The 27,955-nt window shown below is 33.6% G+C and overlaps 1 protein-coding gene and 1 long non-coding RNA gene across 8 annotated transcripts in view; one reads left to right on the top strand and one right to left on the bottom strand.

The window, feature by feature from the left end:
- opcml (opioid binding protein/cell adhesion molecule-like) overlaps nucleotides 1-27,955 on the bottom strand; it is a 408,742-nt gene that overhangs the window by 78,510 nt on the left and 302,277 nt on the right. For all 6 annotated transcript variants that reach the window (XM_073913809.1, XM_073913808.1, XM_009305399.5 and 3 more), the window contains 1 exon segment: nucleotides 6,877-7,002. In XM_073913809.1, coding sequence (XP_073769910.1) covers nucleotides 6,877-6,937 — 61 coding nt within the window. In that variant the 5' untranslated portion in view covers nucleotides 6,938-7,002.
- Nucleotides 11,626-16,032, top strand: LOC141376410 (uncharacterized). 2 transcript variants are annotated; one of them, XR_012386434.1, is made up of 3 exons: nucleotides 11,626-11,806; nucleotides 13,252-13,421; nucleotides 13,933-15,146. It is a non-coding gene; the product is annotated as an uncharacterized lncRNA (long non-coding RNA). The 2 variants fall into 2 exon arrangements; XR_012386433.1 differs by having other exon boundaries at nucleotides 11,645-11,806; nucleotides 13,245-13,421; nucleotides 13,933-16,032.

The raw sequence follows: 27,955 nt of genomic DNA on the forward strand, positions 1-27,955 counted from the left end.
TAATAATAATAATAATAATAATAATAATAAAATCTTACAACACTGAAATAAATAAAAAAAATGCTTTCATACTTTTTTTATGCCTTTCTGTTGACGTTACGGTGATATTTTTTTTTCCTCATCAGAGATGTATATTTGAATGTTATATTACATCTAATATTGATAAATAATGTTTATTGCAATATTTAAATTTTATGTGAACACCATTACCATGATGGTGTTCAGTAGTGTGAATTACACTGAGGGTCTTCTATATCTTAGTACACTATGTTTCTCTGCTCCAGGGAAAAGTCGTCTGTGATGAGCATTGGTCTATCAAACACTTATGGTTGTGTTTTTGTCTGTGTAACACATATGCTGTGTAGATGCTCGTATTTCAAAACACTGGTGTATAATGATTTAACCAATATACACTGGTGTATAATTAATGAAATAAGGTAGTTTACCATCACATTTAGAAAATCAGTTTATGTGATTTCTACCATATTTTTAACAGAAAAGTTCTGGCAACCACAATTTTTTTTCCGTGTGGTCTATTATCTCTACAAGTTTGATTTGTATAGGTGTGTATGAAAATAGTAACTACGTATATCCACAGTATTAAAAACAACAACATAAACTTGTGAATAGCGTTGTCTCAGGCCAATTGAAACAAACTCTGGAGTGGTTCAGTTGAGGTTAGAAAGCAATCTGACCCAACGGAGCAACAAACCAAGCAGTCTCATAATTCATAACTGAATAAAGTATTGGAGAAAAAGCAGTGGAGGCTGATCCTGTGAGTGTCTATTTTAGTCATCACAGTTGAAAACCCAAGAAAAACTTTTCATCTTAAAAAGCTGCTTAATTGCACTTGTCTGTGCATTTGCAAAGATACTGTCCTGACGGAGCCTTCACTCCTACTTGAAACGGCATCATTACTTCAATATTATTTTAAACATAATTAAATATATCTATAGGAGGACACATTATAAAATAAAATGAAGGATCTACTTAAAAGTTCTTAGATAGGAATTTGAGAAAATTATAATATTTGTTTTATTTCATAAATGCTTGATAGCATTTCATAATAATTAAAAAAAGTAAGAAATTAAAAAAGGATAGTATCCATTTCCCAGTAAATATAGACACAAATTGTTGGTGCATTTAAACAAAACAGTTTAATCAAACTCTTATATCCATTAAAGTATGATTTTGGTCATATTTTAATAAAATAGAAAGATAATACATTTAAATTCAAAATGAGTTTTTATAAAAAAAATATATAAATAAAAAAAATAAAAAAAAACAAAGAAATAAATGATTAAATGAATAAATAAATAAATAAATAAACTACGACCAACTACAAAACTATACTACAAACTAACTTACAAAACTAACTACTAAATTTAAACTAAATGTTATATCTTTATGTTTCTCTTGATTTTTCCTGTTTATTATTATATCCTTATTTTTCCCCAACATATTATTAGGTGTACAAAGTTGGATGTAAAAATTTTTGTATTATGATTTTAAGTTCTTTTTTTAGATTAGTTCCAGTTTTGACTTTGATTCTGACTAATCTTATGTATATGCACAAATATAATGTTGTAAAGCATTCTATATAGTTAGTTTATTAAATAATAATAATAAATTAAAAGAGAGATATGCAGAGGGTGTATTCATTTATGCTGAACACTTTAAACAAGTTAGACATACAATAAAATAATCTACAGCCGGCTCTAGGAGGAACACAGGCTTGTTCTGTGGCAGTGATTGAAAGTTTTCTCCAGTAACCCCAGCAAGCCACCATAACAAATTCTGAAAAACTGTTTTCTGACTAGGGCGAAACTGCTCATACCAGCAGCAGAAAGTCGGCACAGGTGCTGATTTATTGTGTTTTGCTTTCAACTGACCCTCGAGCTACCTCTAGTGCTAATGTTTCTTCTAGGATTCTTCTAGTCTTTCTACTGATAAAATGAAGAAAGAAAGAAAAACGTCCAACAAGTATGAAGTGGATTATGGACATGTATTGTCGAAATAATACAGGACTAGATCAAATTGATTTTAAATGTTTTTAATGAAGTCTCTTCTGCTCATCAGTGCTGCATTCATGCGCGCAAAAATGTATTGAACGTAAATTAGGATGATTAAATAGTGCTACATGTTTAAATATATGTTTTCCATTGCAGAATATAGATTATATTTTACAACTTGCAATATTATTTTAAATGCAATTTATTTCTGTAAAACAAGAATGCATGATTTTTTATATTTATCTTTCTATTTATTGAAAAATCCAGAAAAAAAATGTTTTTTGTGAAAATAAGAACTAATATTAATTCTAGAGAACAACTATTAAACGTCAACTGACATGTGACAAACAAAAAATAATAATAATAATAAACAGAAATTAAACTAAAATGCATTTTAAATAAATGTAAAATGCACAACAATATAATATAATATAATATAATATAATATAATATAATATAATATAATATAATATAATATAATATAATATAATATAATATAATAATACAATATTGGGACGCGGTGGCATACAGCTTACAGCAAGAAGGTCGCTGGTTCGAGCCTTGCCTGGGTCAGTTGGCATTTCTGTGTGGAGTTTGCATGTTCTCCCTGTGTTTGCGTGGGTTTTCTCTGGGTGCTCCAGTTTCCCCCACAAGTCCAAAGACATGCGGTACAGGTGAATTTGGAAAGCTAAATTATCCATAGTGTACGTAAGTGAATGTTCATGTGTTGGCGGTTCATTCGGCTGTGGCGACCCCAGATTAATAAAGAGACTTAGCCAAAAATATAATATAATATAATATAATATAATATAATGTAATGTAATGTAATGTAATGTAATGAAATGTAATGTAATGTAATGTAATGTAATATAATATAATATAATATAATATAATATAATAATATAATATAATATAATATAATATAATATAATATAATGTAATATAATAACGGGGTCACATTTTATCATGTTTCTTTTTCTAAACTACTTCATATTCTGTACCGTTCATGCCAAATACTGCTTTGGGATAAAACTGGCTCTAAGTGCTCATCTAGGATCAGTTTCTGCCTCCCAAATCCATACCTTAACTATAAGTCAAATGGAGAAAAAAAAAGCTTACTCCAAATCAGCATCTGCAAAGAAACATCTCAATATTACAGTTTTTTTTTTTTGTTGTTGTTTTTTTCAAATGAGTTGCTACAAATTTCAGAACCCTGATGTCAATATTTAAAACTCTACACACAAAACTCAAATACAACTCAAAAACTTGTATACAAGTAGGGATTTAACAATTCACTTGACTCACAATTCACTTCAATTCAAGCTACTAATATCACAATTCACAATTTAGTAACAATTATTTAATAAAATTGAGTCAAATTTAAGGTGAAGAGCCTTTTTTTTCTGCACTCTTTTTTACAAAATAAAATAGTCTCTGCAATAACAAAATTGGAATTTTAAAACAAAATCCAAATAAAAAGTGAATAATACAAACTAAATAAAACTCTTTAACATAAACAAACTAACACTTTGACTGTGCAGCTACTTTACAAAACCAAAATGGACAATAAAACTAAAGAAGTCTCTTTAATACAAAAAAAAAAACAAAAAACGGCTGCCCTACCTATAGCTTGTCGCTCATGCGCAGGTAAAGCAAGTTTGCCTGTAAACACAGTGCCCCCTCAGTTCAAAACATGTATCGCGATTCATTCAACATTTGTACCGGTATGAATTGTCACATATTTGAATTGACAAGTGTTCCAAAATTTGGGGCAAAACAATAATAAAAAAAACTGTAAACAATCCAAAGTCGCACTTTATTTTGATGGTCCATTTGTTGAATTTAAGTTACATTGCATCTACATGCCAACCAATTGTCATTAGATTATAAGTAGACTGTTAGGTTCAGGTTATGGTTAGTGCAAGTTGACATGTACTTGTGAAGTTTCTTATAGTCAGTTAAATGTCTGTTGAAGAAGCATTATCAGCAAATATTAAGCAGACAGTCTACTAATACTCAAATAGACCATCAAAATAAAGTTTTACTTAATCCAATGTAAAATCCACAAATAAAAAATCTAATATTATTTACATACAGTACTCAACTAACTCGATTCATCTTGAGGAAACAATGATTGAAGAAAATCAATGTTTAGCTATGCCAACAGAGCAAAAAATTAATATTCAGGTTGTCGTTTCAGCAGAAGTTGACAGAGGAGAAAAAAAAAACATTCCTCACGTCTTATTTCTTTCATTAGGACTCACACATAAATGTCAACACAGATAACGTCCTATTCCTGCAAGCTGGCTGACATTAAATGACACCCCTGCACTGGCTTTTATATTGCTTTCTTTGCAAAGTGATTTTTTTTTTCTTTTGCAGGCAGAATCTTTTCCTTTTCTTGCCCGACTCGTATACAGCTACGGTTTCCATTCTAAGCGATGAATTAAAATGCAGCGAGTGTCCTGAAAGTCTGCGAGTGGAGGAAGACATGAATGAGTAGTAAACGTGAGGGATTTACTCTCAGCTGTGCTCAGACTGCTTGACATTATTTGATGTCAGATCCAAAACCCCTTCCAAAATAAAAAAAATACTGCCCTAGATTCAGTTTCTTCAACGAAAAAGTGACACGTTTCAAAATATCTAATTCAACGAAAATGATGAAGACTCACGTTCGGAGCAGCTGATGAATCAGAAATGAGGCATTAATATAAAAACTGTATATTAAACCAAAATTATTCACACTTCTTTTTATTTGCATGCTAAAATTAGGTCATCTCTCGCAAGATACGAGCGGTAATTCAGTACTATCAATTCAGCGCATGGCCATGAGTGATCTTTAATATAAAGAATAGCGCGCTCAAATTGATTAAATCAGTAAATAAAAAAAAACGACTCGTGTGAAATTCTTTCTTTCTTATACAGACTAATGCACTTTTGATTTTGAATAGCACTTTGTATAATAATTTGAGTTTTCAAGCAGTAAAAGGAACTTAATATACCATTATAAAAGTGGCTCAAATGACTCCTGCAAGGTAATTTCTGGCATAGATTGAAATCAACGTATTTGTTCAGATGAAAAACGTATTCATTCAGTCATTATGCACTCTTCTTGGAGTTTTTTTAGTGCCTTTCTTTCCTTTTTGCTTTTTATTAATCAGTGAAGGTGAAATGCACTGTATTCCTGATGTCCTGGTGGTAAACAATAGAAGCAAGCAAAAATGTTATATATTATTTAATGACAATCCTGTCTATGGCAATTTGTCTGCATTTTCAATGGCTACACAGAAATAACGCCACAGAAAATCAGTGACAGGAACAAAAAGCGCAACATTTTGTTCAATTCTATTAAAAAAAAAAAAACACTAATAAACTAATTGTTGTTTACTGTATGTAACTAACAACTTATAACTTATATTGTTTTTTTTTAAATATATATTTTAATAAATAATTATTATTTCGGTCACACTTAAAAATAAGGTTCCATTTGTTAAGGTATTTACTAACATGAACTAATTATGAACAATACTTGTAGAGCATTTATTAGTCATAGTTCAACCTGTACTAATGTATTATTAGTTATGAACACACGTCCTATTCTTATGCTCCATATGGTGGTGCATATGTCTCCTAAACCTGACAGGTGGAAAAAATCTTAACTTTATTTTATAAAAAACAAATATCAATATGCATATAATAAATAATAACACTAATAATATTAACATTACAATAAAAATGCAAACTGTCACAAATAAACTGAAAGAAAAAGCCCCCTGGACATGAAGAAGGCATGGAGGCAGTGTTTTTTTATTTATTGTATTTATTGTATTTATTTATTTATTTATTTTTATCTATGTAGTAAATAAGAATTTTTGTAACATTTGAAATCTTTTTTTTTTTCTTCATATGTAAAGATATTTGTGTATTGCTGTACATCCTGTGTGTATTAAGAAATGTGTAAGCATTTGGACCCGCATACCTAGCGAGCTCTGACTTTAGGCCAGCTTTTACTTGATCAATGGTTGGTCCATTCAGTTCCTTAAAATAGCAACGTGCCAACAATGCTCCTTAACACACTTCCTTTTTAGACCAGAACACCCATGAGTCCACAAAGTGGCGCAAATGGATTTGCTATTTAAACATAAAAATAAGAGGGCTCTGGTCTGAAAATAGCAACAAATCGCACCAAACACATCTTGTGCCTTATTGCACTGGGTTTATGGTAGGGCCCGTGTGTTGTTCCTTTTAAAAAGCCTCTAGTGTGAAGATGAGTGAAGTAATTAGTGAACATTGCTTAAACTCGCACATATCATTATTTGCCTCACTTAAGAGTTACGTTTCATCTATCCAAACTTGTAACAATGACATAGTTTGGGACAAGATATTTTTTAAGAACTAAGTTTGTAATATAATAGAAAATGTACTGGCAGCTTATTAGCAGGTTTTTGATAATACCATTTAATTTACAATAGATCACTTTAAACTATTAAAAATGTCAATAAAAGTCATTTTTTCAAACATTTCAACATCAAAACCCTTTTTTTAACCTTAACGCTGATCAATATTTGCTGATTTGTATCCCCCAATATATAAGAGTGCAATCAGGACATGTACTCAAGAATTCTCCTTTTCAATAAGAAATAAGAGTATGAAGACAGAACAACTGCAGGGCGATGATTAAATCCCATAACAGTGTGTTCATTTTAGATGATCTATCACTTTAAGAAACAAAACTAGTAACACTGCCAACAAGAGTAACAATGCATGAGTAACAATTTCCAGTAAACCCCACTGACACATAAGAGGAAAACTTCAATACAGGAAAAAAAAGCAGGATTGGAGATTATATAAAGGTAAACATTACCTTTTGAAGAACGAAATTTCCACAAAATGGAGGGTTCGGGTCTTCCGATGGCCAGACACATGAGGCTTACGTTACTGCCCTCGTTCACAGAAACATCGGTGGAAACGTTTACAATCCTGGCAGGAACTGCAAAAAAAAAAAAAAAAAAAAAAAAAAAAAAGAGAGAAAACTTAATCATAGATTAGCAAACATTTCTGCATCGTTAGTACCCAGAGGGTGTTTTCAAGATATTGTTTAACTGGCTTTGATCAGAATGAGTGTATTTTTTTTTTTACAGTTTCATTCTTTAGGGAGGATTTAATAGATGTGTAAAGCTGAATCGTGTTCACTTATGCAACTTGCAAGAAGAAGCTGAAAGTTACATCCACGTGCTCCCTGGGAAATTCTTATGCAAAAGTCTTGCAACCATTTTCCAGGGCATATCGTTATTCATATTTTATTGGGTTGTGTGATTTTATAAAGAAAAACAAACTCGGATCAAGCAGTTTAAAAAAGCAGATGAAGAACAAAACAAAGCAGTATAGTGTAAACAAACAAGTCACTATATTAATCATTTTCTGTTCTTACTTTTATCCATTTAAAGGTGTGTAATATATGTTTGAAAAATAAATCCTTAAGTCATTAATTTTGTCCTTTGAGATTAATTTATCTATTATTATTGTAATGTGAACACTGTGGTTCTGGAATCCATGACCTGTTGTTAATAACCATTTTACAATTATTACTAACTATTATTAATAAAAACTAATTGCAATGCAATGTGACACAACCCAATGCACATTGAGGAAGCTCATACACAACACAAAGAAAAAGTGAAATGAATGAGGAGGCATGTGGACACCAAATCCAAATCAAGTAATTTTAGCAAGTCAAAGTCAAATTTACGCAATTTTTTCCAACAACAGTGTGGCTAGTGAAAATGGCGAGTGGCTAGCAATGTTGGAAATCTACAACCCACAGTGGCTGGTGATCAGAAAAGTTAATGTCAAGCCCTGACTACAATACATGTTAACACTAAAATTCTGACGGAACACTGACACTAACGGAAAATGCTTCCAAAATCCGCCCAATTCTCGAAACCCCACAGAATCTCAACTAATTTGTCCATTTCTCTGCAGATAAACACTGGAGGAGTCCATCAGAAAAGTGCATTATCTTCTCAGCATTACACACGGCCTCCTGATTGACATGATGAGAGAAGCGGGTCACGCTCTGTAAGGTAATGTTGTTTATAACTGGCCTGGAAACTGAAAGTGGCATCCAGACAGTCTGTCAGTCGGCTTGACTGTGTTCCATGTTTCAGTCTGAAGAAACCAGCCGGTCGGTATCGCTCAGAGATATTATTTAGCCACCGTCATATCAGGCCTGCCTCATACGCCACAGTCTGCTATCTGTGTTTGCTGGAAAAGTAAATAATTTATGGTAAAAATTCTGTTTACTGAAGTTTTAGTGAGGCATCCGAACAGGCACAGAAGACATTTCTTAAGGGATGTGATGCACACACACACACACACACACACACACACACACACACACACACACACACACACACACACACACACACAGGTGCATAAACACACACTCCAATACGCCTTAATAATTGATCTGCAAAAGAAGCACAAAAACAGCTGCCAATACTGATACTGAGGTCAGAGACTTTCTGCAATTTTCTTCTGCCGATCTACTTTAGTATTTAGTACATTAGCAGCAGTGATTCAGACTAACGTGTAATGGAAAACATAAATTAATTTGCTTTCAAATAAATCCGGTTAACCACGTAAGGCGGCAGCATATGACAATATTGTGTCTTATCTATCAAATCATAACAGCAGGGGGAAAGTCCTGATGGGACTAATTAATTTTTTTTTACCCAAGAACAATCATTTTCTGCCTGTAATAAAATTGAAAATACTTCAAAAGGACTAGTTTTATGATTTTGTGTGTGTGTGTGTGTGTGTGTGTGTGTGTGTGTGTGTGTGTGTGTGTGTGTGTGTGTGTGTGTGGTAGAAGGTTGAAACATCAAAACTGTCCAAAATTAAGTTTTTAAAATGAAGTTTTTAAATGTATTATAGCTTATGTCTTTGTTTAAATTGAATTAAAAAATAAATTATATATATATATATATATATATATATATATATATATATATATATATATATATATATATATATATATATATATATATATATCTCAAAATGGAATTTTTTATTCATTATGTACATGAAGCCCGGCGAGGCAGTGGTGCAGTAGGTAGTGTTGTGCCTCACAGCAAGAAGGTCGCTGGGTCGCTGGTTCGAACCTTATCTCAGTTGGCGTTTCTGTTTGGAGTTTGCATGTTCTCCCTGCCTTCGCTCCGGTCCAGACATGCGGTACAGGTGAATTGGGTAGGCTAAATTGTCCATAGTGTATGAGTGTGTGTGTGTGAATGTGTGTATGGATGTTTCCCAGAGATGGGTTGCGGCTGGAAGGGCATCCGCTGCGTAAAAACTTGCTGGATAAGTTGGTGGTTCATTCCGCTGTGGCGACCCCAGATTAATAAAGGGACTAAGCCGACAAGAAAATGAATGAATGAATGTATACATATTAATAAACTGTTAAAAAAAAAAAACAATAATTTTGAAGTACATATTTGGAAAAAAACAATAAATAAAAATCAGAATATTTAATATTAATAATACAGTATAAAACAAAAATGTATTAATTAAATAAATGTGTATATCTTCAAATTAAATTAAATTAAATTAAATATAATTATAATTTTCATATATTTGTTCGTATAAAACAAAAATTTAATTAAATAAATGTAAATTTCCTAAAATTAAATAAAAAATAAATAAATAAATAAAATAGGGATAAAAAATAAAATATTTTTCCAGAATGATATTTCATTAGAATATCAATATTAAGTTAAGAAAACATTCAATAACTTATTTAAATAATAAATATTTATTATTTCATTTTTTTAATTATAAATAAAATAGCAACAATAAATTATAGAAAACAATTTCAGTGATGAAATTGAAATATAAATAATGCATATCAAAATGTATTAAATTTTTTCATTATGCTTATTAATAAACTGTTAAATGGGCATTTTAATGGGGGTTAAGTGCTCCTAATAAATTAAAAAAATAAGACTAAATATAATATATTAACTATTTTATAAATACATATGAAACAATGCTACGTTAGAAAAAAGGTAGCAACTGAACAAGAAAAATAAATAAAAAATCCAAGCAGAATATTTATTAGTGTGAAACAATTTTTTTTTAAATTAAATAATGCATATTTCTTAAAATAAAATAACTTTGAACTAAAAATAAAATAAAATAAAATAAAATAATCAAGCCCCGGCAGGGTCAGCTGGCGTTTCTGTGTAAAGTTTGCATGTTCTCCCCGTGTTGGCGTGGGTTTCCTCCGGGTGCTCCGCTTTCCCCACAGTTCAAAGACATGTGCTATACAGTAGGTGAACTGAATAAGCTAAATTGGTTATAGTGTAAGGGAGTGTGTCCAAGAGTGTGTGAGTGCAGCTGGAAGGGCATCCGCTGCATAAAACATATGCTAGATAAGTTGGCAGTTCATTCCGCTGTGACAACCTCTGATTAATAAAGGGACTAAGCCAAAAAGAAAATGAATGAAAATAAAATAAAATATTTTTTCAAGGAATCATATTTTATATTGAATTTAAGAAAACATTTAATAACTCATAAAAAATAAGAAATATTCATTCTCTTTTATTTTATAAATAAAACAGCACTATTAAATTATTGAAAACTATTTCAGTGTTGAAACTGAAATATAAACACAATATGTTGAAATTCATTATGCACATTAATTAAAAAAAATAATCCTAAATAATTCTAAACAATATTTTATTAGGAAATTTTATTTCATTTTATTTTAAGAAATATAAATTATATATTTCTTAAAATAAAATTAAATAAAATAAAATAAAATAAAATAAAATAAGTTTCAGGAATAAACCAAATGTGTATTGTTTAACTGTCCATTCAAAAACAAAACAAAAAAAATATATATTTTTTTCATATTTCATATAATTATCAATATTAAGTTAGGAAAACATTAAATAAATATAAGTAATAAAGATTAAATATTCATTTTTTATTTTATAATTAAAATAGTACTATTGAATTCTATTAAAAAAAGAATAATTTACTTAAAGTTTCATGAATATAACTATTAACTTGCTAGCATTAACTAATTTCTTAAAGCAGATGTTTAGTGTGAGAATAAAAATCTACAGTAAGTTCAAGTCAATATAAATTCAAATATGACCTCATTTATTTGCACAAATAAAGGACAAACAATCCCACTCAACATTTGTGTACCTCACAGAGATTAACTCAAATGAAATAAACAGCCCCTGAAAACATGATGTGTGTCTGTGTTTAGTTAGACTCCCTGTGCTTGTGGACAGTTCTTGTGGAGGGGAAAGTAAACCTTTATATACAGTATTCCATAGAGCACGATCATATCCAAAGCTGTGCAGGAGAGCCTTCACTTCTCTCTGCTCAATATTTCATCCAGAGACGCGTCACCAATCCCACATTCCCTGTGTTCTCAGCACTTCTCTCCATCCCATCAAAGCCATTGTTTCATCCCTGTATCTCCATCTATAATTGATGGCTTCAGCTTTCCAACCATGAATCCCAAATTCAGGCCACAGTTTCAAACAGACCTCAGATAAGAGAGAGGACAGAGTTCAGAGCGCGAACAGCCACAAAGACTATGCTAACATTTCCCGAACAGACACACGAGCCGGGTTATGTAACTCCCCACATGAGCGCGCGCGTGTGTGTGTTCGGGGGTAAACCGCTGGAAATCCATCCATCACCGCTCAGCCAAGTGACAAGGAGAGCTGCTATGATACTGGAATTTGAAACTTCAGTATGATATGTTGGATATTAAGGTAACATTTAATTACTTTTTCAGAACAAAACAATAATGCTACAGTCATTTTTAGTTAACAAATCTGCATTTAATTTCTAAACATGGGACTTGAGCAATTCAAAATGAATGTTAAACTGAAGGTGCTGTATTCCTTCTCCTAAACAAAAGTGGTATTGTGTGACACTGAGGGAAACTGAAGCATACAATATGGAAAATATTTCATTACTATATATAAAAACAATGCTAACCTAAAAGCAATCACTGTATATTTGAATAATAATAATACAAGCAGGATATGTATTAGTCTAACATAACAAAAAAATCAAATAAATGTATTTGTTAAAAATAAAACAATAAAATAAATAAATTAAATACGATAAAAATACAAATAAAATGAACTAAATAAAATGAAATAAAAAAATCATAAAATAAAATTAAATTAAATTAAAGTAAGTTAAAAATGAAATAGAAATAAAAATATAAAAAATAAAAATATAAAAAAATTTACAATAATTAACAATAAATAAATAAATAAATGAATGAATGAATGAATGAATGAATGAATGAATGAATAAATAAATAAATAAATAAATAAATAAATAAATAAATAAATAAATAAATAAATAAATAAATAAATAAAATAAAGCCCTAAAAATATTGTGACGTTAATTAAAACTATTTTATACTGCAGGGCTGTTGAATTTCTAATTCTGATAGGCTGATGAACATTCAAAGATACAATTATTTTTTAGATAAACACACAGCTAAAGTAGTTCTAGACTACATTAAAGTTGTTTTGGTGGCATTAGAGTTTCATATCACTATGCTGAATCATATCAATTATTTCACTGCCTACAGCAGACCAGTGGAGGACGAAGAACACAAATTAGACACTTGAGTAAAAGTACAGCTAGCCTGATAGTGCTCTTTTAAATATTACTTACCACAACTATGTTAAGTAACTATGAGTCAATAATCCTTTACACACTTAACAACATATCTTAAAGGGTCAGGAAACACCAAAACACATTTTCTGAGCTGTTGACAGTCATATATGTGTCCCATGCTGCTAAAAACACTATTTAGACATATATGTCACTAAAAAGTGAAAATTGGTTGTTCTTGCGTTATTTCGAGCAAATTTGTACTTGCGGTTTGAAATGAATTTTTGAAGCTGCGTCATGGCCATGAGATCTTAGCGTGTATTTCAGCGTATAGACTGGACGTCTGTAACTGGGAGTGCCTTATTACAGCTCTGAGTGTGCTGCATTAATTCATGAGAAAGGCTTGGTTCAACCCAATCAGCGCGCTCTATTGTGCAACTTAATTAATATTCATTATTGTTACAGTGTTCAGACAGCAGAGACACACCACGTTGTGTTGCCAAAACAAGCGTGCAGTGTTGCTTTTATAGTGTTGCTGGAGTGAAGGTTTTGTTTTCATTTTCTCTCTATGAGAGCACAGCTGGATTAACGTGTGGATTACAGTGCACGCAACGCTCGACAACAATATGTGTCTAAGGAACATTGTTTACCGGAGAGCTTTTCTCATCTGGAAATGTGAGATCCGGATTTGCTGCTCGTCTCTTAATAAAGACGCAGCTCTAGTTGCTGTTGATTGACTTTACAGATTTGGTAAATGAGCGACCAGTGGTCTTTGTTTATTCAGATGGCAAAGTTAGTTTGTATCGAACAAACTATTTACACCGAGTGTAAACATGTTAGCACCACAATCAAACTTATCGTCATGTAGGATTTACAGGAATAACACACACGGCTTTCTGATGCTACCTGTCGAGAGCATCTAAGTTTCTGGGAAATGCAGAGGTTTTTTTTCTCTCATTCGCTGTGTGGTATCAAATATTGTTCCTCAAATCCAATATCTCGTTTTTCACGAGGGGCATGAATGAATTCCCTGAATGAAAGAGCCAAACTGCAGGTAAAGTCCACCATTTAATAATTTATCAAATAATTCGATTACTGATGTCCAAGTAAACACAGTCACTGTCGTGTGTGTGAGTGTGTGTGAGTGTGTGTGTGTGTGTGTGTGTGTGTGTGTGTGTGTGTGTGTGTGCTCGTTTTGACTCTGAAAATCAGCGCCTGCCCATATCTACACTCCCATGTTTATGCATATTTTTTTTTACAGAACCTTCTCTCTTGCTCCTCCAACATTCCCCGCTAAACAGAGCTGGACACGCCCACTTTCCTGACTTTTTCCAAAGTAGAGGTGTGAAAACACCCTGCTGAAACAAGAGGGTTTATGGCCCTTTAAGGCAAAAAGGCTACAAAATATTTTAAGCTGAATCAGCTTTTTATTCATTCATTCATTTAATCATTCATTAAATTTCCTTCAGCTTATTTCCTTATTTATCAGGAATCGCCACAGCGAGATGAACCACCAACTATTCAAGCATATGTTTTACACAAAGGTGCCTTTCCAGCCACAACCCAGCAGGAAACCATACACTCTCACATTCACACTCGTACACTACGGCCAATTTAGTTTACCCAATTCACCCATAGCGCATGTCTTTGGACAGTGGGGAAAAATGGAGCACCCAGAGGAAACTCACACAAACACGGGGACAACATGCTTGAATCAGCAAACTTTTTGCTGTAAGACAAGAGAAGTAACCATTGAGCCATTATGTTGCCAACTTTTATTATTATATTTATTTTTTAGAGCACTTATGCAGTTAGGCCCTACTACATTGTTTAATGGCCTGGCTGAAAACAGATTTTTTCTAAGTTTCCGGTAATTATGCTTTGTGAATTGTAATAAATTGCACAGATCTTAGTTCCATTTTTGGTATTATAGAATAAACAATCCTAAATTATATAAAGCTATTAAAACATTATTAAGGACAAGTGAACAGTCAGTAATAATGAAAAAGGCAAATAACACAAATAAAAACAAGAGAATAAATATAAATACAAATAAAGTGTAGCATTCTATAGGTCAGTCTAACTATGATTTTATAATATGTCATTAATTATTGTTAATAACTGCAATAACATTAAGATTTTTTTCCCCCTAATTGTACTTTTATTTTAAGGGTTTACTCACTAGGCTATTCGAATTGCATTTCCTGTTTTTTTTTGACAACGGTGAGTGCTCTGACTCGGGCCCAGGCACAATTGGAAGATGTGTGAAAAAAAAGCTGTTCGGTTGGGCTTTGGCTCGTTACGCTTGTAATGTGTGTGCAAAACACACCTGAGCCCAAAACTGATGACGCAACGTCACTTTTAAGGGACTGCTTCATAGAAATGTATTCATTAATTGTACTTTTCAATAAACATGAACTGTTTACCAAAAATACAAACTTCTTGCTGCATGTCAGCTATGCCATCAGCAAACCTTCTAACATGTGCAGTATGATGACTTTTACAATAATTTACTACGAGCGTCTAAAGTGGTGGATCTGTTTAGCAAAATATTTGACTGCATGTCACGGCATCCCAAATGACTAAAACTAATACAAAACGCTAAAACTAAAGCAATGTCCCCTGTGCTGAGCGAGAGCGCTTCTCTTCCTGTTAAACTGAACGGTCACATCATCGATGATGTGAGCATGCTCCGGTTTCGGAAGGTAAAACGCAGTGTGAGTGCAGGGCATTGGGGAAGAGGGGAGGCGGGTAAGCACGCTTCAGCACGGTTCAACTGTACCTAGTGAAAGTTTAAGTGTAAAGTTAAAGCCAGGCATTTTCCATTTTTTGATAAATATTTAGTCTACTGATTTAATAAAATAACATGCAAAAGAGAAATCAGCATTTGTGCAGAGAGAAAAAGAAAGGAACAAAGTAAAGGTATTGAACCTTCTTTAGCATTTTGTGCACTGTGGAAAATAGTTGCTGCCTTAATTTTTTTAGTACACAACTTAACGTCTTTTTTAGTCTTCTCAACTTACTTTTATCAAACTAGCTAAACATATTTAGCTAAACTTTGTGTAACCTAAAAAATGCAGTTGAAACCTGATTAACCTACACTTTGAAAATGCTGGGTTCCACACAATTCATTCATTTTGCCCCAACATACAGTGGGTGACAGTTCAATATGACCATTAAAAAATGATGTAACAGCAGTTTGCAACTATGACACCAAGGGGCACGTAAATACCCTGCTACTTGTAAATGAAGATGAAATCACAAAACAAAGCATTTTAATTCCTTCATCAATCATTAAAAGCTTGTTAACAAGCTTTGTTATTGGAAACTTGAGTCCAATGAGGATACATTTTGGAAGTTGAAACAAAAAAATTAAAAACAACCAAAACATAAATAAATAAATTTAATAAATAAATAAATAAATAAATAAATAAATAAATAAATAAATAAATAAATAAGTAAATAAATGAACGAACAAACAAACAAATGAATGAGCAAACAAACAAACAAACAAACAAACAATTAAATAAATAAATAAATAAATAAATAAATAAATAAATACATAAATAAATAAATAAATAATAAATAAAGCTGTTTTAGCCTAAATATAGAGAGATGAACAGTGTTTGTTATTTTAAAGTGATAGGGCTAAGACAGCCAATAAATAAGCTTTTTCATTTATGTTTTCATTTACATTTTCTTTGTTGATTATATTTAACTTTTTCATTTATTATGATTATAATCGTGATAATATCATTGTAAAAAAATATTTATCATTATAATAAAACTATTTTATTTTAGGCTAATCATTTTGTTTCAGTTCAGCTTTTTATTTTTTTCAAATAAGTTAACTAAATCATTTTTTAAACAAACTAATTAGGTTGTCACAAAAATCATAATAATTGTATGGATTCAGCTCATTTTAAATGAGTAGTCTGAACAAGCATCAAAAGTAATTGTTTTGCATATATTAAAATAAGCTGTCATAACTTTTTGTCATGTTATTTTATACAGTGCAATTTTTCTTTAATCTGATAAAACCTTAAACACACAGAGTTTGCTGTATCAACTGTAAAAATTCAAGATAAATGAATAAAGTGAATCTGGAGTGAGACAGATTATATATCATATCCTTCAACAGTTCGAAATTCACAGTCAGAGAAAGAGTGGCAGTTATTATTTTTTCCGAAAGGTGTTACTGCATCATTTCAAACATTTCAATCTCGAAGCATATTGAAATAATGTTAGTTTTGACAACACTAGGCTGAAGCGTCTCATGTGCACAAATCTGCACCCTCTCGAAGCCATACCTGTATTTTTAATTGGACATACATTGGACTAAAATAACTGCAGAAGGCAGAAAACCCACAGAAATGGGTGGGAGAAAAACTCATTCGTGAGCTGCCTCTGGTGATGGAGCTGCCGCTAATGTTTCACCCGGGCAAATTGCACTGGCTTCGTCTCCGCATTTATATTCTCATAACCCTACTGAATCTTTCCAATGGCTCATTACTGCTCTTTAAAATGAGGAAAAAAAGAGCTGCCTCCTGATGCAATGCTGGAAGCCGAAGCATAATATATAGAAAACTGCAACAAGGGACAAGAAAAGCAGCAGCCATTAAAAAAAAGGCAACAAGGGAGTGTTGAGTTAAAAACACTATAAATCCACACATTTTGTAACATAAAAAGTGCACAAGTGAATACTTTGTGTTTTGCATGAAAATAAAATAATGTTTTTAATAATCAGTTTTAGGTAGTACATGTTTATTACAATAATAATTTAGCTCATTAAATAAAAAATAAATAAAGTAAAATAATAAAATAAAATAAATAAGTAAATAAAAATAAAATAAATAAATAAATAAAATAAAATAAAATAAAATAAAATAAAATTAAATTAAATTAAAAATTAAAATTAAATTATAACATATTCCAATGTTTTGGTCATCTTCCTATATTTACTAAACTTTAATAAACTTTTTATATGTGTATTTCAGTTATTACATATATTGTGTTCATTTTCTTATATTTCTAATACAAGTATTATTCTATTTTTTATTTAATTAATATTTAATTTTACTGTAAAGCACTTTGGATCAACTACGGTTGTGTAAAAAAAATAAATAAATAAATCTGCCTTGCCTTGCCTAAAAGGGGAAGTGAAGCACACAGTCAAGTTTACAGTATTTTGTATATTGATTTCCACATTAATTAAAATATGTATAGCAAACTTGATTGATGTAACCATTTAAATCGCATGTTTTACTACAGCTTTTAGACCTAGGGCGCCACCATCTTGGAATATTCTTTCATCAGCTGAACAGACACATTACAGGTACAGGACCGAACGCATACACTAGACAACCTAATTTAACTCAACTGCGTTGAGTTGTGAATGTATGGACAATATAGATAGATAGATAGATAGATAGATAGATAGATAGATAGATAGATAGATAGATAGATAGATAGATAGATAGATAGATAGATAGATAGATAGATAGATAGATAGATAGATAGATAGATAGATAGAAAGAAAGATAGAAAGAAAGATAGATAGATATTCTATTTTTCTTTTTTCCCCTTTTAATTACTGATCATTTGTTGCACTTTGGTCTACTCTCTGTATCAATCTGCTTAATTACTATTTTCGTGTTCAAACCAAACTAAGATCAGATAAAACTCAGATACTTCTACATCTGTTCAGCTGAGGGAACGGAACCAACCCAGTGACGTCAGACACAGCGACATTCCAAGTTGGCGGTGCCCTATGTCTAAAAGCTATAGTTAAACATGTCGTTTTCTTCTAAATGGTTACATTAATCGAGTTTGATAAATATATTTTTATTAAAGTGGAATCCAGTGTACAATAATAATGTAAACTTGACCGAGTGCTTCACTTACCCTTTAATGTAATAAAATATTGCTAATGTGTTTCTGAAAAAGATTATCAAATGAATGAACACCTTCATACAACAAACTATAAAGATATAACCTTGATGCTTATTTTTTTACATATTAGTAAATGTTAAAAAAAAAACAAATAAAGTAACAGCAAAAGTCATTTAAATTAACTATAATTATTATTTTCACAATTTTCAATAACATTTATTTAGTTGCTAATGTTAATTTAAATAATCAGACATGCTTGTGATTTATTCAAAACCATATATTAAACCAGAATATACATTTTAAAACTATATTCCAGGGAAAAATGAAATCAGAGAAAGCATTTTAAAATTGGGGGAATAGACCAGATATTTGTTTTTACCAATGTGGAAGAATTAGTATTGTATTCTGTGATAGTCTTTCAATATTAGTATGAATTCAGTAGAGCTGAGATTGGTCAGATAAACATTCCCTCTCCAAACAGACAGTTCATGACCACAACAGGCTACAAACTGGACGGACTTCATGCCAAAAACAATAATAGTGACGCTAATGAGGGCCAGTTGATCCTGCTTTTGAACAATGTCATTGTTAGCGTTGTGAGCGGTTTTCATCGGCGGCTGTGCCAGACAGCTGTGATAGAGATGGGATTGCTTTCTCCATAACTGTAATAACGGAAAGCGGCTGAACGAGCTGCTTTTTCTCCTTCTCTTCAGGGGAGAGAGACCTGTAGCTTGCTCTGATGGCACAATGTGACTCATTAGTATTGTTATTAGAAAGGAGTGAAGAGGCAATCATAGCACAAAACACCATAATGTTCACTCAGCATGTGTTATATCAAAACACCCTAGTTGTTTGATTTCCCCATTGGGCTAAGAACAAACCAGTAATGTTAAAATAATAAATACATCTATGCAGGCTAACAGAACATGCAAAGCATGTTGTTCGAAATGTGATTTAGTTGATTTCTTCTTCATAGACCATCTAATGGAACATTTAAAGGGGGTATATCATGTAAATTGGACTTTTTCTTTGCTTAAATGTTATAACTGGTTCCCTGGTGCATCTACCAAAGAATAAAACCCAGTAGCTTTGCTCTGGTGAGGCTTTTCTGCAAACATGTAGGGGAAAAAATGATAATCAATGTTGCTTCTCTTTTGATGACCTTATTACACATTACCTGTAGGGATGCATCAAAATGAACATTTTGTTAGCCAAACTGCAAATTCTGGATGCACTTAGCCAAAAATCGAAACTGAAAATGCTCTGTAATAAGCATTTATTATTTTATTAAATAATGTGAAGTTATTTATTAAATTTCAATAACTTACATAACACTAGTTGAAGAAACTATACAAATCAATGAACGCACTGATCATTTTACCACCATTGCCATGACAGCAGAGTATTGAAAGCAGAAGCAAAAAGCACTAGATATTTGAGTTGACTTTGATTTCCTGGTGAGCATGTCTTGTATATAGATAAGTGCATAGATAAGTATATGTGTTTAAGCTGTTAGTCGTACACCACCCACTCGCTACGAGATGAGATCAAACCAGCGATTCTTTGCATGGGAGTCAGTTGCTGTAATGAGAAGGCTAAAGGTTTGCCTGCACAGCATTTCACTGGCTGGGCATTGTTTCACTTACTACCCTAAACCTTACTGGCATCCGGGTCACGGCACCAATGTTGACCGCCGGTCTTACACCACCAACTTACTCCAAGCTGGGACCGAACCAGCGTTTCTTTGCATTGGAGTCAGTTGCTCCTATGACGAGGGTAAAGGTTTACCTGCAAAGCAATTCACTAGCTGGCCGCCATTTCACTAACCACCCTAAACCTCACTGCCATCTGTCACAGCACTAATATCACACTGGTCTTACACCACCCACTCGCTCCAAGCTAAGATCTAACCAGCGATTCTTTGTATGCTAGTCAGTTGCTCTAACAAGAAAGCTTAAAGTTTACCTTACTTCACTATAGCTGCCCTCCGTTTTACTAACCACCCTAAACCTCACTGCCATCCGGGTCATGGCACCAATATCAAGGGCTGGTCTTACACCACCCACTTACACAGTCCAAGCAGGAATCAAACCGGCGATTCTTTGCATGGGAGTCTGTTGCTCCAACAAGGAGGCTAAAAGTTTACCTGTACAGAAATTCACTAGCTGCCCTCCATTTCACTAACCACCCTAAACCTCACTGCCATCCTGGTCACGGCACCAATATCAACCACTGGTCTTACACCACCCACTCACACACTACAAGCTGGGATTAAACTGGCAATTCTTTGCATAAGAGTTGGTTGCTCTACAAATGTACATTAGCACAATATCCGCAGAGAGGAATGTTGAGAATATTTTGAACTTTGACCATGGTGTGCATGTAAGCCTGTCGAAAGTGTGCTCTGCTTTTGCACTTTGGTTGCCAGATCAAACCGCCTTCGCCATAGACATTTTTTCTGCTCATATTTTCATCCATTTTTCTCTTACAGCCACAAACCGAAAATGGTATTTTCAGCTTTTTAATCTGCATGTTTTCACCCACAGCATAACTGAAGCATATATTTTATGCACTGCTTCACCAGCATGGTTTAATTCAACACTATTTCTGAAAGATGAATCAATACCAGAGCTATGGCAAATAATCGTTTGAGAAATCAATTCTGCATAGATTCTGAGATTTTATGAATGCATTGCTATTCTCTCTTAAATCACTTCTATACAAACATCATCTAAAATAATTATTTAAATGTAGCTAAGCGAATTACAATGTTTCCATTAATCGTGTGACATTAAAGTCAATTTACATGACTTGGTTGAACGCACTAACATTTTAGTGTCCTGTTAAAAACTAGCCTAGAGCGCCACTTGCTGTTGTAAACTAAGCTCAAAATCAATTCACAAGAGAATTGCGATGCATTTTGAAAATCCCAAAATTGATGCAGAATGGATTTCTTGAACATTTTTTGCAGCTTCAGTCGAGACCAACACTATTCATATCCAAAACACTTCACATTTTTAGAAAGATTAAGGTTTCCTTTCTGAATGTTCCAGTGCTATCGTTATTTTATAATGTAATAATGTAACATGCTAGCCAATGACTGTAATCAGCTTCATTTCTCAAAAGCTACACAAATGTTTACATTAGCCCTTCAGAAATGTCCTGGTTCAATCTATCATTGTCTGACTCTTTCGGCATGTAAAATTTTAATTCATTACAGGCCATTTGTGACATTTGCTTGTTTTGTTGTTTCTGGAGTAACAGAATAGTGAGTAAGTAAACATACTTCCCTAATTTGGAAAGCAGCAGCTCATTTGTATTTAAAAAGACACATACAAAAACAATGCTTTTCTGCTCACACACAAAAAGGAGCTTTTTCTTTCTTTCTTTCGTTCGTTCTTTCTTTCTTTCTTTCTTTCTTTCTTTCTTTTTCAAATGAAATGACATGCATCTCTGACTGTCTCGCTTTTTCCTAAGAGATCTATTAAAAGCTTCCCTCATGCATAAGACGAAGGTGAATGATTTGCTAAATGCTTTGAAACATTCCTGACAACATGTAAAACCCACAGGCGTCAGCAGCTTGACATTGCAATCTCTCAGACATGGAGATGGAGGCTTTCAGTGATATTTTCATCTCTGCAGTTTTACAGCATGGTCTAAAATGATTGACGCTGTCATTCCATAGTGACGGATTAAAAAAAAAAATGATTCCAATACATATTGCAATTTGATGATTGACAGCTTTTTGACCAATGGATCCTCCACGGATGTAGGCCGTGTCATTTTGGGAATACTGAGCTATGTGGAAACTGATTGCCATAACAGACTTTATTCTTTAAAAGATCCCGGAGAAAAGCAGAGTCTTGGTTGAGTGTTTTGTGTCAGAGGCAAAAATGTTGAAGACAGAATTCTTAGTAATGGCATTCATCATGAAGACTAATATTAAATATAAAAGCATTATTTTAATTAGGCATCGAGCACCAAAATGGTGCATAGGCCCTATTGGAATTGCTCAGTTTCTTCTTTTCTAGAATAAATTGCAATCTTGAGGGTCTAAACATGCTTAAAAACTCACAAAACTTTGCATATGCCACAGAAGTGGCGAAAATGAAGTTTTGGAAGTAAGTGTGGCAGACTGACTCGACAGCGCCACCTATGGAAATTTGACAGAGCTCCCGAGCTGTTTCACGCACATGTACGAAATTTGGCACACATCTAACTTGCCAAAACCTACAAAAAAGTCTCTTGGAGCAAAATCTCAAACCCAACAGGAAGTCGGATATTTTTAACATCCTCTGCAGAAAAAGTGCAGTTTTTGCCATTTGCAGTTGTTGTATTTTAACAAACACCTCCTAGGGATTTTATCAGATCAACACCAGAATTGGGTACTGTCATCTGAAGGCCTTGGCGAAGTTAAATTGTGAAGATCTAGAGTTTTTTGTTGAAGGGGGAGTCCGTGGCGGCCTCTTAAACTTTGACGATTCGCCATGAAAAAGCAAGTTGTTTTAACTCAGGCATGCATTGTCCGATCTGCCTTAAAATTGACACTTTTAATAACAGTCCAGACCTGAACACATTTACATGCCAATATCCAGTTACGGACATAGCGCCAACAATGAGCAGTTGCATTTATTAACATTTACACCAATACTGCATAAAAAAAATATATTACTCAATGATGCACTAACTAGCATTAATGGATAGGCCTGTCACATAAATCAATATATCGACTTATCGCACAACACAAGCACAATTTTATGTGGGTGCCTGACAACTGAAATTTGATCTAGTAGCAGATATCGCAGCCTCGGTTACTTACGGTTACCTTGCACTTAGCATTTATTATTACTTATTTAAGATACATGTTTGCACATTCTGATTACAATGACTAATTAATAAATTGTTAAAATGACTATAATTAAATTAGGTATTCTTAAGAATAAATATTATGTGTTTTTTGGAAGAGTGTATTTGCATTATGATGCTAATATTTTGCCAGTCTTAAAAGGACAAGGATGTTGTTTATCGCAATATATTTTGGTGCAATATATAATACAACAAAAATTTGATATAGTGACAGGCCTATTAATTGTGCTAAAAAAAGTCTAAATTTATTTTTTATATTACTTTAATTGAATTAACCATTTAATAACACATTAAATGAAAAGCTTCATCAGTTAACATTATTTAATGAAACTAAGTTAACATGAAAATGACAAAGGTTAATACATATTGTAAAAATGAACTGTTCATTGTTAGATATTAAGTTAAAACACTGATTAACATTCATTAATGGGAAATGTGTGATTGATTAAGCTTCACGATTTTACACAAATTTGTTATAAATGCTGGACATAAAAACATTAATTGCAGTCATTAAAAATGTCATCAATTAAAGGTGAACAATTAATTTATTTATTTTTTTGTGCTGCACAACACAGGTTTACAGTTTAAAAGCATAATGAATAAAAAAATCTAATTTCCCTTAATCTTTTTATTACAGAGGCCATTGTACTATATAAAAAACCCTGCCATTCTCACAACTACAAATTTCCTCCTTTGTCCAAAAACAGCTATTACTGAAAGCGAGCTGCTAAAATGACTTTCGATTCTTCTCTCATAATAGTGAAATGAAAGACTTTGATGAAAGATTGACAGATGACATTGAGAATGTCTTTTTACTAGGGAACAAAATGAATGAAACAATGTTAAAAGCTTAAGCTTAAAAAACAGAAGTAAAGAAAGAGTTTAGCAAATTTACATGACAGATTTGTAAAAAAAAAAAAAAAAAAAAAGACACCTAACTACGATAATTTACCACTAAATAAGAGTTAAACTTCTAAAAACCGAAAGGTATTCTGAATTTCCGATATGCTACAAATAAGATTGATTTTCAGGAATTATTTAGCAGAAACAGGAAAATATTTGTCATCTCTGACAGAATATGACACCTTTCCTGCATTTCCTGATGTTTTTATTGCCTTCTTTAGTAGTGCTGTTGTTGTCCTCTATCCCTGTTCCTTTTTTTCTATTGTGGATAAATCAAGTTATAAAAATGTAAAAAAAAACAAAAACAAAAACTATTTGAACTATTTTACCAGGAAGAACCAAAAACTGCTTTCACAGTAATACCCCACACTGTAAAAAAACATGTAAAATAATGGTTTTCTTTATTTTGTGATATATGTTTTATTGTTTGTTTGTTTCATTGCTTTTACATGTTTTGTATTGCTTTATGTGACATTGATCTACTTTCAGCTTTTGATGCTGAAAAGTGACTTTACCAATTTAAGTTTGTTTTTTTTTATTTAAAATAAAACTTTTTTCTCATCAAAATTCTTATCAATGCCAAAAATATAACTCTTTTAAGTGCATACAAAACATAAATCAGATCTTTAATATTTTCCTTACTAAACAATTAACTGCACACTATCTGACAAAAGTCTCGCTACCTATTCATGTTTTAGGAACAACAAATAAAAACTTGACTAAGCTGATCATTTGGTATCGGAAGTGGCTTGAAAGGCAAAGGCCTCTAGATTATGCTCATTTTACCAAAATAAAATATGATCATGCCTTGATTTTAATTATTTAACTAGATATTAAAGTTTGAGGACAAACTTTATGGTGGCTTGAAAAGCCGAATCTGAAAGTTTGAAGTGGTTTTAAAGTGTAAATAGCATTTTAGTATGAATTTAGCTGATGAATAATGCTTATGATTTTAGCTTATGATTTTTAGAGTTAACATATTACTAGCATGAATTAGCATGTTAGTGGCATGATTCTTACATGAATTAGCATGTTGTTAGCATGATTCTAGCATGAATTAGCATGTTACTAGCCAGATTCTAGCATGAATTAGCATGTTGTTAGCGTGATTCTAGCATGAATTAGCATGCTACTAGCATGATTCTAGCATGAATTAGCATGCTACTAGGATAATTCTAGCATGAATTAGCATGTTACTAGCATGATTCTAGCATGAATTAGCATGTTGTTAGCATAATTCTAGCATAAATTAGCATGTTACTAGCATGATTCTAGCATGAATTAGCATGTTGTTAGCATGATTCTAGCATGAATTAGCATTTTACTAGGCGGTTGCTAGGGTGTTTTAAGTGGTTGCTAGGTGGTTGCTAAGGTGGTGCAAGGCAGTTGCTAAGGTGGTCTGACTAGTTGCTAGGTGGTTGCTAAGGTGTTGCTAGACGGTTGCTAGGGTGTTTTGAATGGTTGCTAGGTGGTTGCTAAGGTGGTGCTAGGCAGTTGCTAAGGTGTTCTGACTAGTTGCTAAGTGGTTACTAAGGTGTTGCAAGGTGGTCGCTAGGGTATTCTGAGTGGTTGCTAGGTGGTTGCTAAGGTGTTGCTAGGCGGTTGCTAGGGTGTTCTGAGTGGTTGCTAAGGTGTTGCTAGGTGGTTGCTAAGGTGTCCTAAGTGGTTGCTAGGTGGTTGCTAGGGTATTCTGAGTGGTTGCTAAGGCGTTGCTAGGTGGTTGCTAGGGTGTCCTGAGTGGTTGCTAGGTAGTTGCTAATGTGTTGCTAGGTGGCTGCTAGGGTGTCCTGAGTGGTTGCTAGGTGGTTGCTAAGGTGTTGCTAGGCGGTTGCTAGGGTGTTCTGAGTGGTTGCTAGGTGGTTGCTAAGGTGTCCTAAGTGGTTGCTAAGGTGTTGCTAGGCGGTTGCTAGGGTGTCGTAAGTGGTTGCTAGGTGGTTGCTAAGGTGTTGCTAGGCAGTTGCTAGGGTGTTCTGAGTGGTTGCTAGGTGGTTGCTAAAGTGTTGCTAGGTGGTTGCTAAGGTGTCCTAAGTGGTTGCTAGATGGTTGCTAGGGTATTCTGAGTGGTTGCTAAGGTGTTGCTAGGTGGTTGCTAGGGTGTCCTGAGTGGTTGCTAGGTGGTTGCTAAGGTGTTGCTAGGTGGTTGCTAGGGTGTCCTGAGTGGTTGCTAGGTGGTTGCTAAGGTGTTGCTAGGCGGTTGCTAGGGTGTTCTGAGTGGTTGCTAGGTGGTTGCTAAGGTGTTGCTAGGGGGTTGCTAAGGTGTTCTAAGTGGTTGCTAGGTGGTTGCTAAGGTGTTGCTAGGCGGTTGCTAGGGTGTCCTAAGTGGGTGCTAGGTGGTTGCTAAGGTGTTGCTAGGCGGTTGCTAGGGTGTTCTGAGTGGTTGCTAGGTGGTTGTTAAGGTGTTGCTAGGTGGTTGCTAAGGTGTCCTAAGTTGTTGCTAGATGGTTGCTAGGGTATTCTGAGTGGTTGCTAAGGCGTTGCTAGGTGGTTGCTAGGGTGCCCTGAGTGGTTGCTAGGTGGTTGCTAAGGCGTTGCTAGGCAGTTGCTAGGGTGTTCTGAGTGGTTGCTAGGTGGTTGCTAAGGTGTTGCTAGGCGGTTGCTAAGGTGTCCCAAGTGGTTGCTAGGTGGTTGCTAAGGTGTTGCTAAGTGGTTGCTAAGGTATTCTGAATGGTTGCTAAGGCGTTGCTAGGCGGTTGCTAGGGTGTCCTGAGTGGTCGCTAGGCCCTTACTAAGGCATTACTAGGCCGTTGCTAGGTGGTTGCTAGGCAGTTGCTAGGGTAATTTGGGTGGTTGCTAGGCAGTTGCTAGGGTACCCTGGTTGGTTACTAGGCAAGCCTTACATACATGCTTGATAAAACATTTATACTTAGTAAGCATTTCTAGCAAGTTACAGTACTTGGCTAGTCAATATTAGCATGTAGCTAGTCACTGCTAGCATGTGTAGCATATAGGAAGTTCCGTTTTCTAGCATGAGTCAAACGAGCCAATCTCCAAGTCTCTACGATGTTCTGATGCTGAGATATAGCTGTTGATGAATGGTTGCTAGGGTATTCTGTTTTGTTGCTATGGGCGAGGTTACAGAGTGAACTTGAATGTGGTTGGTTGTCTTAGTCAAAGAACCAACCCCCATGTCTCTATGACACTGCTTTGCAAAGATATGCATCTTGGCCTATTTTAATGGAAGTCTACGGGACAGTTGCTAGGGTGCAGTATGTGGTAGTTAGGGGTGTGGCTAGAAAGTTAAAAGCTCATCAGTTATTGGCAGTTTGGTAGTCTGAGTTAAATGAGCTCAGCCATTAGTCTGTATGACAGTCTGATGCAGAGTTATGAACTCACAAAGTTTGATCCCATGTTAAGTCAATGAGAGTCTTTTGTAATGGAAGTCTACAGGACAGTTGCTAGGGTGCAGTATGTGGTAGTTAGGGGTGTGGCTAGAAAGTTAAAAGCTAATCATTTATTGGCAGTTTGGTAGTCTGAGTTAAATGAGCTCAGCCATTAGTCTGTATGACAGTCTGATTCAGAGTTATGAGCTCACAAAGTTTGATCCCATGTTAAGTCAATGACAGTCTTTTGAATGGAAGTCTACGGGACAGTTGCTAGGGTGCCATAAGTGGTTGCTAGGGAGT

The sequence above is a fragment of the Danio rerio genome, chromosome 10 (genome assembly GCF_049306965.1).
Source record: "Danio rerio strain Tuebingen ecotype United States chromosome 10, GRCz12tu, whole genome shotgun sequence".
NCBI classification, from domain to species: Eukaryota; Metazoa; Chordata; class Actinopteri; order Cypriniformes; family Danionidae; genus Danio; species Danio rerio.